The 12,144-nt window shown below is 43.3% G+C and overlaps 1 protein-coding gene across 1 annotated transcript in view; it reads right to left on the reverse strand.

Moving 5' to 3' along the window:
* NTMT2 (N-terminal Xaa-Pro-Lys N-methyltransferase 2) overlaps positions 1-12,144 on the reverse strand; it is a 33,642-nt gene that overhangs the window by 9,774 nt on the left and 11,724 nt on the right. The window contains exons 2-3 of the mRNA XM_021545853.3: positions 9,480-9,864; positions 1,269-1,444 (exon numbers count right to left, since the gene is read on the reverse strand). Coding sequence (XP_021401528.1) covers positions 1,269-1,444; positions 9,480-9,633 — 330 coding nt within the window. The 5' untranslated portion in view covers positions 9,634-9,864. The remainder of the gene's footprint in view (positions 1-1,268; positions 1,445-9,479; positions 9,865-12,144) is intronic.

The following is a 12,144-nucleotide window of genomic DNA, read 5'->3' on the forward strand; positions in this document are numbered from 1 at the left end:
CCTCCTTTTTATTTTCTCATTTTGTGTTTATTGACAGCATGATACCATATAGGGAGGCTCTGGGAAGCCTTTTTTTGCCTTGGCATTAGTACAAATGATTGTTGATACAGAAATATGCAGCTATTCACTTGTGTTTTGCTTGCTCACAGCCCCAAAAATCTCCCTCTATCAGGTATAGCAAACTTTGCCACCACTTGCCCTTCACTGGTCCGCATGATTACTATCTGCTGTCAAGCCACACTCATTTTCCATCCCAATACATTTAAATTGTGCCCTTTTTTTTCCATCTACAACATCTAATTAACCTATTGAGCTTTCTTCCCACAGTGGATCATTAAGGCTAAAAAAAAGTCATCTGGCTATCCCAAATTTGTACATTTGAGCAGAAAATTAAAGACCCATGGTAGCATTATATAGAACTAGTCATTTTGTCAGCAGGAGAACTTAACAAATTTGTTTGTGGATTCTTTAACATCTAATACTGTTGTTGAGCTGATTTAATGGGCTCCTTCCCTAGGAAAAAGGAAGGGCAGCCAGAAAACCATAAGGCCACACTTCTAAAGGTTTTCAGATTTCTAAAGACAGTTTTAGAACTCAACAGGATTTTCAGAAACCTAACAACCAAAGTGATACTGCTCTTAATATCCCACTTGGCATCTCCTTGCAATTCAGGCCAAAGCAGACCTTTCAAGATGTTTACAGACCTTTAGCAATCTGCCTGAAAAGGTGCTCAGTGACACTGGAATGTTTAAGGAAAAATATTTTGCCTAATGTGTAGCCTCTTCCATATGCTTCTAGTGTGTGGGAGATGGTGGGTTTTGTTGCAGCCTTCTTAGAAATATCTATGAATAGGCAAACCTGAAACTGGACATTTAGTCTCAGCTATTTTCCCAACTGGACTACAAGAATTTGCCCAGACAAATCTGCCACAGAAGCCGACAAGGATTTTATCATGAAAGGTTCCCGTCCTACACTCAGAATTAATCCCTCACTCAAACCCAGCTAAAAGAACTCCTCATTGCAGCTTGGGAGCATTAGAAAAGGATGTAAAACAGGTAAATAATGAAGTAAGACCAGGCAAAATGTGAATTCATGCTGATGAATGACCTGGCAGAACACATGACTAGACCCAACGACAGTGCTGACTTGTGACTGCAAATCAAAAGTGATGCACAGTGCCACTTAAATCAGGTGTGCCTGGGCACCGTGCACATCATTTTTGACACATCACCACTGCTGCTTGAAGAAGATGAGATTAAATTACTCACCCCAACAAACTTCCTGAGAAACTCCCGGGAGGATTCAACGTCTGTGTTGGAGAGCTCGATGTAGTCTCCCATCATTCCCTCCTCTGTGGCGGGCACCTCCCGGTAGAAGTGCTTGGCCCTGGCATAGAACTGCATCTCCCCATTGATGACTTGGCTTGTCAGAGCGTAAAGTTTCACTGAAAGCAGATAAATCACCATTTTATTGTTAGTAACAGATATTTCTGCCTTAGCTAATTGCTTCATGTGGTAGTGAAGTAGCAGGCCAAAGGCCTACAAACTGAATCCTGACTCGAGCAGACAGAAGCCATGAGGAAGCTGATGGCTCTTCTTGAGAACACAGCTCTGCAGCAGTGAAAAGCAACTTGGTTTTTCTGAGAAGGAGCTCTAAAACTGTGGAAAACAATCTGCTTTCCCTGAGAAGGAACTCTAGGTCTGTGATAAACACTAGCCACCTGTATAAACTGATTTTTACACCATTGGATAGAAAAAATGAAAACTATCTCTGACAAACAACCTTTCCTGCACCTACACACCAGGAGTTTGAGTGACCAATCAACACAGGATAACAACTTATTACTGACCAATTGGGGATAGACATGGGATGTTCTTAAAAAACCCTATAAAAGTGTTTATTAAAATAAACCGGGTTGGATCCTTTCTTTTTGCACCATAAAACGTGTCCTTCAACCCTCTTTATCGTGTGCCACATTGACACTCCAGAGGCACGATCATGAATGTTGGACTATGCCCTTTTCTAACCCAGAGATGGGGCAACTGAGAGGTGTTTTAAACTTTTATTCCTTTTCAATCTCATGAAAAGGGTGAGACAATACAGATGTTATAATTCACACCATCACAAGCAGAAGCCAACTATTTCCAACTTACAATACACTATAAGAGTTTCTTGGCCTATCAGCTTTTTGCCACACCATGCTGTAAATGCCTTAAAGCCAAGCATCTAAAATTACCCCTCATGGGTCCTACTACAGTGCATCTTTCATAGTTCTAATTCCCTAAAGCATTTAGTCTTATTTGCAAAACCATCCTTTGAAACTTGTTTCTAGCTCCATTTCTCTCTCAACAATGTCTGTCCTGTTCCATGGCATTTCTAAGTCATCATTTCTTATCTCAATGTTTGCATACAGATGCATACTATGTGAGCCTTCTGCCAGGTTTTGAGAATTTTCTATAAATCCATTTTCCACAGATGAAGACTGTAAACTTAAGTTGGGCTTTCAAAACACCAAATCTATTTCTAAAGCAACGGTGGAAGGAAAGGTGTTGGATTGGATCCTACAAGACCTTGCAGGGATCCAGCCCTCCTCATGAAAACTCGGTACTTTCCAGGTTCAGAAGTAATTTCAATCATCACACTGTGTTTTCATGTCAGTGAAAAATCACCTCAGGCTTGAAGTGAACACACATGCCAAGGACATCAAGTGGTCTGATTTTTCCTGGAAAAGCTGTGGGCAGCATTTAGTACTCTGCAGGATCATCATTTCTGCTATCACTGACCTAACTGTTGTGCAGATTTCCAGATATGCTTTCCAGCTATTGACAGCTGCATGGAGAGCACACCAGGAAGAGTGTGGATGAATGAGGCACTTGCTCTGGTTTATTTTTAGTGATACTGTATGGTCTGTGGCAGTGCAAGTAAGCTGAACCACGGAGCAGATGGTAGTCTCAGGCCTAAATGAGTACACAGGGGGACACAATTTAGAAGAGACAGTCCTAAATTTTCATCTGGCAAAGGTCAAGGAGCAAGGTAGTCAGTGGGTGATATACTGAAAGGTTCCTGTGTGCCAGAGACTTGGATGCTTCTTTTCATGGCTTAGCTACATTGCTGGTAACATACAGCAATCAGTGTTTTGAAGCTGTTTCATTTAAACCTGTGAGTTTTGCTGGATAAAGGGCTATTTTGCCCTGTTCTTTAAGAACGGAGGTCTATCCTCCACAGCCTGGGTTTTTCTGTACTCGATGTGCATCAGCATATCAAAAGTATGGATTCAAAGCTCAAAAGCTTGGATTGAGGCAGGCTATAAATTTTGCTTGCAAATCATCACCTCTGACTGTCTTGTGTGTGCACACAACTGCCCAGGCATTCTCCTGTGTGTGTGACAGACCCTCCACCAAAAACACAATTCCAAACACTGAAAGCCAAGCAACAAGGAGGGACAGTCACATTGGGAAAAAGCCTTTGTAATCGCCACCTTGCCATGTGAGACCAGCTCTGCTGCAGCTTCCCAGCACACGCAGGGAACTGGAAATGCTTCAGCAGCAAACACCTTCTAAGCTCATGACAAGAGAGGGAGGGAGAGCCTCCTGCCAGCTGCACACAAGGACCAGGCAGTAGTTTTTGTCCCCACATCTTCAAACTTCCGTGGGAGCACTGCCAGCTGCTGCTGGGAAGGAGCTGAATAGGCTTGTGCAGGCCGGGGGACAGGAATTATGCCCTCCACACAGAGGAGGAGAGTAAGGCCAGAGGCCCTGAATATAAGCCTGGAATGTATTTAATTGAGGGCAAGCAAACTCAGCGGGGAATGATAAGTGTGTGCCTGCCCATCCTCAGCAGGAGAGTGACACTTTGGAGGCAAATGAGGGGGGGACAAAGGAAGTAGGATGGGGAATAATTACCACCAAGGACCCCTCGGAACAGAATAGTGCTATTGGGTTACATATTAGCAGCATGCCCAGCATATCCCTCATCCAACAAAAGCAGCATTACCAGCCCTTCTTGTCATCACCTGCTTAAGTCAACTGCTGAACGGATACTATTAAAGCTTTAATCCATTACACATTTATGTTATGCCTGAGAAATTTATACCACAAGAAGCACTGAGCCCAGCAAGGGTCAAACCTGGGAGTTTTACACACTCCACTGATTATATTCACATACTCAGAAGAAACCATTCAGCTGATAATTAATACGAAGGGGGCAGCAGCCAATCCCCATTACAACTTGGCCAGGGTGGCTCCCAGAGCCTGGGAAAAAGACTCCATCGGTGCCTGGGATTTTTCCAGTAAGGATCTCTGTCCTTATCCAGAAGTGGCACCATCTTGTCTTCTCTGTGTCTGCTTTTGCTCTGTTTCAGAGGTCAGCCTGTCTGCGGAACAGAACTGAATCCCTGTATGTTAGCTTTGCAAGATCTTCCATATAAGAATCCAGTGATGATTCCAGGGGTTGTTTCATGGACCTGTCAAAGGACAATGATTTATCCCATTTTGCTAGATTGAAAGGAAGGACATTTACAGGCTGTCTGCACATCAGGACAGCATGAATAACAAATATTCAGAGTCCATCTACTCAAAACATGAGCCTGACCTGAGGCAGCACATGGGGACGATATGGTGTTCAGGATATCAGATCTGGAGTGTCTGCTCTCACATTTCTCACTCAGAACCAATATCAGGCTTGCAAAATTCTTGCCAGGACTTGCATGCACACACCAGCTGACTGCAGCTCCTCCCGGGCCATCTGGGGCCCCAGAGCCCTGCCCTACGTGCAGGCATTCAAAATGAGCTCTGGGTGAGCATCCACAGGGGCTTCTCCATGCATTAAACAGTGCAAAGATGTTTTTATGCATGTCTCCCACCTTGGGGCATGCAAGGACATGGGCCAATGCAGAGAGGGATACTGCACCCAAAGTTTTCTCCTGTGGACCCACAGCCTCACTTGTACAGTGTGAGATCTGTAGAGGTGATTTCCACCTCTTGCTCCTTCAGTGCTGCTCCTCCCTCTCAGGAATTTGCAGCACTGCCAACTCTCCCAATGCACAACCCAGTTTTCCAGACACAGCCAATCAACCTCACCTCTGATCTGCCTCGCAGCTGTGCCTGGCATGCAGGCTCCAGCAGCAGCAGCACCACAGGGAGGAGGAGGTTTGCCAACCTGCAGGAATCTACCCCAAAAAAGAAGTGCCACAAGTCCTTGGTGGCTGTCAAGTGTTGCAGCCTCCCCCTCATCACAGGACCTGCCTAGCCAGAGGCATCTTCCTTTCCATGCCCCGTGTGGGACTGCCTCATGCATCAGGAAATTAAATACTTGTGAGGCCTGCTATGGGTACACAGCCTGCCTTCAATGAATTCCATAAAGTAGGGCATGAGCAGGATAGAATGAGGCAGGCTGCAAGTTCCTCAGACATCACAGGGCAGGCAGCTGGCTAACATATGAGGGTTTCAGTGTTAAAGCAGGTAACTTGTAAGATTTAAAGTCAGAAATGTGTTTCCAGTAAAGAATAAACTTTTTCATGGCACACTTGTCCCTCAGCTGAATCTGCTGGCAAGTCCCCAAGCAAAGATGGTTGAAGTAAGCCCACTGCTCAGGCAGGCTGAGGGCACGAAGTGGCTCCCTAAAGGTCACTCCAGTCATGAGACATCAATAATTTGCTGTCACTGCCAACACAGTCTGGATGCAGAGTGATGATCTACGGCTGAATGCTAAGCAATGTGGACTAGATAGGCACTATCCACCTGAGCCTGTTGCCCTGCAAAGTTCAAAACATTATCTCTCCTATTTTCTTATGAATCAGTTAAAAATGTTGTTTTCCAGTGCATTTGGTCTAAATCTCTAAAGAAAACCACTTAACACATAAAAACCAGTGCAATCCCAACCTGCAGTATGCTGACTTACAGTTCTTGACTTCAGGCTTTCCTCAACTAAATTTCCCTGGCAGAAGTAAATGTTGCAAGTAATTTTTTCTGAAATTTTTATTTGTGAACATTATTTTGTGGCTCCAATTGCTTTCTTCAAGATACTGAACTAATTCCAGTTTGGCTAAGTGCTCCCTTTTAAATACAACATCTGCTTTGTGCATCAGTTGAAAAAGAGTTATCTGTGTGCATGGTAGAATCTACCTCTCTGCTGTGGTCTGAGTACCATGTAAATTCTGGTTTATAGAGGATGAACATCATCCCACCCCCAAAGCAGATTTTACTTTTAGCCACGTGCCTCGCATACAGGAATATTTGTCCCCAGGGGTGGATCTTCTCAGTTTTCCACTGCAGATCTCAGCCCACTGGCACCGAGTCCCACAGCCCGTGTAAACATGTGCATAATTTCCAGCATCTGAGTAGCTCCAATAAAGTCCACTGGGCTTAAGGGCTCTCACACACATTTAAGTACATTGTTGGATCAGGGCCTGAAATTACTCATGTCTTTTATTTATAAATGTTAGCCTGGTCTGTAAAAGTGACATGTTTCTCTTAACAGGCTGTGATACCAGATATGCTCAGCTCCTAAGTAAACATGACTAGAAGAGCTCCACCACAGGATAGTCCAAATTGAAAGAGACCTAAGAAAGTCTCTGATCCAAACTGCTGCTCAAAGCAGGGCCAGACATGACGCCAGATGAGGTTCAGCAGGGTTTAGACAGTTAGGTTTAGAAAGCTTCCAGTGATGGAGAATTGTACAACTTCCCTGAGCAACCTGTTCCAATGCCTGACTGTCCTCATATAAAAAGATTTTTTTTCCTTATAGCCAGTCTGGACTACTTTTGATTCATGGCCACCAGCCCTTGTCTTCATGCTGAACCCAACTGTGCAGATCTTAGCTCCATCTTATTCATTACCTTCCTGTAGGCACTAGCAGAATGATATTTGGTCTCTCTTTTGGCTGAACATGCCCCATTCCCTTTGTCTGTCTTCACAGGGCATATGCTCCAGTTCCCTCACCACAATGAGGGTCTTCAACTCATTCCATGTCATTCCCTGCTCTGACAGCCTAAGGCCCTACACGTAGGGTCTAAAGACTGCTGGAGAAAAGGGGATCATCACTTCCTTCAATCAAATAGCCATGCTTTTGTTAATTCATCCTGGGATTCTGTTGGCTGCCTTTGCTTCCAGGACATTCAGCTGCTGCCTACCAAAACTCCAACAGGAGGGCACTCCATGGCCAGATGCTGAGCAGTCTGTGGTGTTGCTGCCCAGGGCTTTTCTCATCCAGGTATACAAAGTGGTGTTTGGGTTGGAATTTCAGTGGTTTGAATGGCACTAGGTTGCTACGGTCTCTGTTCTCCAGCCTGTTTAGGTGCCTCTGGATGGCAGTCCCAACTTAGAGCTTGGGGGCAGGTCCTGGCAGTTGGCTGCAATCTCTGGATGTGAGGATAAAACAGTTCTTCACCTCCTCCAAGTTACTGATGAAGATAGCAGGGGGGTGTCCCTTCCACCCCAAACCATTCCATGGTTCTAAACAGGACAGGTCCCAGGACAGACGCTTGTAGGATTCCACTGAGCTCAAGATTTGACTACAACTCTCTGAGCCAATCACCTGAACACTTTTTACCCTCTTGACTGTCCCCCTATCCAGACCCTGCCATCGTAGCAGGATGTGAATTTCCCTGGATATGTATTCACAGCACATGAACCATTCCACCTGTCCTCATGCCCACTTTTACTTCATGACAATAACCAGGGAGTAAGAGACATGCTGCATATTCACCTGAAGGCTAGGCTCACAGTGTGTCTTCCATGGAGTCAAAGTAATATGGATAGGCTGGCAATAGGCTTGTAAGATCATTAGCTAAGTTTTAATGAATCAGATCATGAAAAGCTTGGCAGAGGGGACCTTTGGTCTGATAGGAACATTTTACAAAGCCTGTTGGCCAGGAATGGAAATTCAATAAAATTCAGTCAAGAAATAAGTATAGTTTTATGAGTGAAGCAATTAGGCCTGGAAACAGCTGAGTGGTGCCTGATGGGTTCTCAGCCATTTGAAACATTTAAAACAAGGTATTTCTGTGTTCATAAATAAATTCTGTGTTCTGTGACCCAGACAAGTTACAAGCACAATGCTGGAATTTTTATACTCAATTCTAAGTTAGATACTCATAGTGGTACCTTCTAACCTTAAAATGATGCAGTGCTAATTACACTAACAGTTAACACTGTAGGAAATTCTACTCCGTTTCTAATAAGTTGTGTTTATTTTCAAAACAAATGAAAGAATAACATTTTCATTGACTTTATGAGATTCCATCGACCTGTAATTTATTTCCCTTCCTTTCCATTGTTCACAGCTACCTACCACTAGGGATAGGAGTATTTATTTTCCATGTTTCCTTTTAAATAGTTGCAGATATTGCTACATTAAAAATACTAATATAATAAATATATTATATACATATATATTTATTAATCAATAGAATATATTATATATAATAATAATACTAAATTGCACATTAAAAATACTAAGATAACATGGAAATGTTTTTTCTTATTACAGGATTAATGAATTCTACCCTCTTGAGCAGGGTTATCACTGGCATCTGTACAGTTCACACAAATAGGTAAGATAGTCTTTTTGCCTAAATGGATCATTCAATTAGAAAGGATCCCCCAAGAATTCACTTAAACAGATTGCACAGGCTCATCCATCCCATCTTAAAATTCCTACAGGTCTGACACTGAGTGTAGGCTGAACAATTCTGTTTAAAACAGAACATGCTAACATAATACTGACTCAAGTAAAATCTACTTTTTAGCTTTATTCTCACAGGGACATTTTGTTTCTTATTCAGGGTCAAATTTGCATTTGAAATGAACATTCATTTTCTACATCTTAAAAAAAAAAAAACAAACAAACAAACAAAAAAAACACCACCAAACTCTCTTAGCATTCTGTACCAGAGACTGTCATTGAAATTTGTCTATAAACAAGTTTTTGGAAGCATTTTCCTCCCAGAGAGGAAACAGTAGGTTAGACAATCTACTACAGGGATCTGCATAACAAAGACTCTTGAAAAAAAAATTTTAATCACCACCTTTGAAGCACTTGTCCAAATCAATATAAACACCAGAGCTAAGGACATCCAGAATGACAACAAAACAGGTATTAGGCAAAAGAAAGAACCACCTGCCAGCTCTGCTAGTTTTGCTTTTGTTCTTCCAAGCTCCAAACAGGTCAAAGCATGTTTTACTCAAATGATGGCAAAAATAGGAATGGTCAGCCAGAAACCAAACTTCTCGTTCACTCTTGCAAGTCTTTCCCTTGCCCTCCTCTAAAAATCTGTGGACTATTTAGGTGAAACAACAGGCTACTGCTTTAGAGGGAATTGGGAGACAGAGTTCCAAACTCTTTAGTGAGCACTGCAGTCTCTTGAGTTGGGTTTCTCAAAACTACCCCTCCTCCTCCTCACTGCCAGTAACCATCTCCACCATCTGACACGATCCATCTTTGCAGAGCACACACAGACACTCTTGCCCATGGCTACTCACCCAGGGGAAGCTTTTCCAGCAGATAAAGGTAGCACTTGAAGAAGTCATTCTGGATCGCCTTGTGCAAGACAAAGGACATGCTGTGCCGACAGAGCTCTTCATCCGTCTTGTGCCAGCGCGACTTAAAGGCCAAATGTGCTGCTTTATAGGCCATGATGAAGATTTTTCTGGGAGAATGGACAGCTGCTGTGGCTGGTGTTCTCTAGAGGACCTGTTCTTCCACGGGGGCAGAGGCAGAGTCATCTAAATTGTGGCAATGTGCTGTCATTCTATACCGGGGTGTGTGGCAGGGAATGGAGGCGGGTGAGAGGGGAGTGAGAAATGCTGGCTCTTGGCACTGGCTCACAGTTATCCCTGGAGTGTTGCCCTCTGAAACAAGCAGGTGCTGGAAAGTGGAGGAGAGAAAAAAAAAAAGTCCACCAGGAAATTGCTTAGCCAGGATTGAAGTGTATCAATTAAAGCCACTCAAAAAGGAGTGGCTTTAATTCAATTGTACTTTTCTTAATCTATTCAGCTTTCACTCCAAAAGAACTCGGATATTATCCAGAATCTCCCTCTTACATCTTGCACGGTGATTTTGTTTCTGTCTCTCCCTCACTATTGGTTCTTCAGTGCAGGGCACTCAAGAGGAAGGCCAGAGGACAGATCATGGATGTACCTCTACACAAACTGTGAGTCCTAATAGACTGTGATCCTAACAAGCAAAGGTTTCCTCTTTTCAAGGTGTCTGCAGTATCAATAGGCTGCACTACAGAAAGACACTCAGGAAATTGGATGTTTCCAATACAAATGGGCTGCATGCCCAGCAGCACTGCAACCTCCTGACAAATATCTGACCAAGTTTTTAAGAACAGCACAAAGGTGACCCAGCCTTCACCAAGGAAAATAAACTTTATTCAGAAAAATATACTTGATTTTCTTTTAAGTGGGATCAGTTCCCTAGTCCAGCTCACAGCTGACATGTGGGAATTTGTCACGTGCCACAGTCTGGGGGCTGGAACAGCCACCTGGGATGGCAGTGGCTGTATCCATAAATCTCCCTGCTTCATCCTGTCAGAGGGGTGTGATGCAGGGTGTTGGAACCCTGGCTGCTGAGAATTTCAGACTTTCTGTGCTGACAGGCACTGACCCCAAGAGAACACCACATTTCAACTGAGGCTGTGGAGAAGGCTTCCAAAATGGAATGATAGAACTGGGATTATCGATGGGTGTGGAGTTTGAATAGATGTGTGTGATATCACAGGGTGGAAAACGTAGAGTTGAAGGTTCTAGAATATAGTAATATATATAAAGCAAGATGGAGGTTTTAGGGCAGAGGGTGGTCCTTCTCTTCACCTTCTTCTCCATGGGTTTGTGTGGTTTTGTGTAATTGGATAAAAAAGTGCACATTGTGGGCATGGGTGGTCAGTTATTGGGTTAAAAGTGAAAATAATTAGTCTCATTTCTTAATTGGGCAGTTTATCCTTAAAAGGCCTTGTAGAGAGAGAGAGAGATGGGGCTCCATTTTTATTTTGTTAGAGTGAAGTGCTGTAGAACTCGGGGTTTGTGAGACTGTGACAGAGATAAGAACTGATAAACATCTGAGTCCCAACAAGAAATACCATCTCACACATTTAATCCCAACCCTGGCAAAAAGAAGCAAAGAATCCACACCAGGGGGTGCCACAACAGCCAATAATCATGGATTCACTCAGCAAAGTGAGATTTCCTCTTACCAGACAACATAAATCCCATAAGAATTGTTGAGCACAGTGGCACCCACACTTGTCTTTCCATGGTACAGTTCTCACCCAATACAAATGTGTCAGAAATAACAGTTCTGAGAAAAACAGGGTTAGTTTTTCACAGTGAATGTTGATTATAACTCTTATAGATAAACTCGTGGTGGGTTTGACTCACAGTAGTCCTGCCTACACAGAAAATCTCTAGAAGGCTGCATAAACAGTAGTATTATTTTACCTGCATGTGATCAAAGCCATGTTGCAGCTCTGTAATCTATGAGTTGCTGTGGACACAGCCTTGCTCCTCAGATCCTAGTGCAGCTAAGCAAGTGAATCTCAAGAGCCTTTTAAAGCACTTTCAAAGCACTTCCTACTGCTGTCAAAGCTTAGATCAAACAGATGTGTGCCCAGAACTGCGTGATAAAGAGCACATAAATAGCAGGCTTGGGTTTGTTGGTTTGGGTTGTTGTTTTTTTTGGGTTTTTTTGGGTTGGTTGGTGGGTGGGGTTTTTTGGTTTGGTTTGGTTTAGTTTGGTTTGGTTTATTTTAGTCTCATTTTGTTTTCCCCACAAAGTGCATGCTTCATTTTCTATTTGTAAACAACAGCATATTAATATTTTCTGCTAAGAACTCACAAGTGGTTCACGCTGTCTCCTAAACTGACATTCTGAACAGGAGTAGTATCAGTCTATGCAGAAGCTGTGAACAATTCAAGCACTACTGCAGATCCCACATCTGCATTAACAAGAAGTGTGGGGTTTGAGTATGGGCATGATGACACCTATACTACCTGTGGTGTGACTGCTGAAATGTGAGCAAAGCCACATCTCAACCGTAGTTTCCTTTTCTAGATGGCCACTTGACTCTTTCTGAAGTTGAAGCCAGCTACCCAGCCTTTTTCTTGGTGGCAGGGACTCCGGAGAATCCAGAGCTCTGGATAAAGT

The sequence above is a fragment of the Lonchura striata genome, chromosome 9 (genome assembly GCF_046129695.1).
Source record: "Lonchura striata isolate bLonStr1 chromosome 9, bLonStr1.mat, whole genome shotgun sequence".
NCBI classification, from domain to species: domain Eukaryota; kingdom Metazoa; phylum Chordata; class Aves; order Passeriformes; family Estrildidae; genus Lonchura; species Lonchura striata.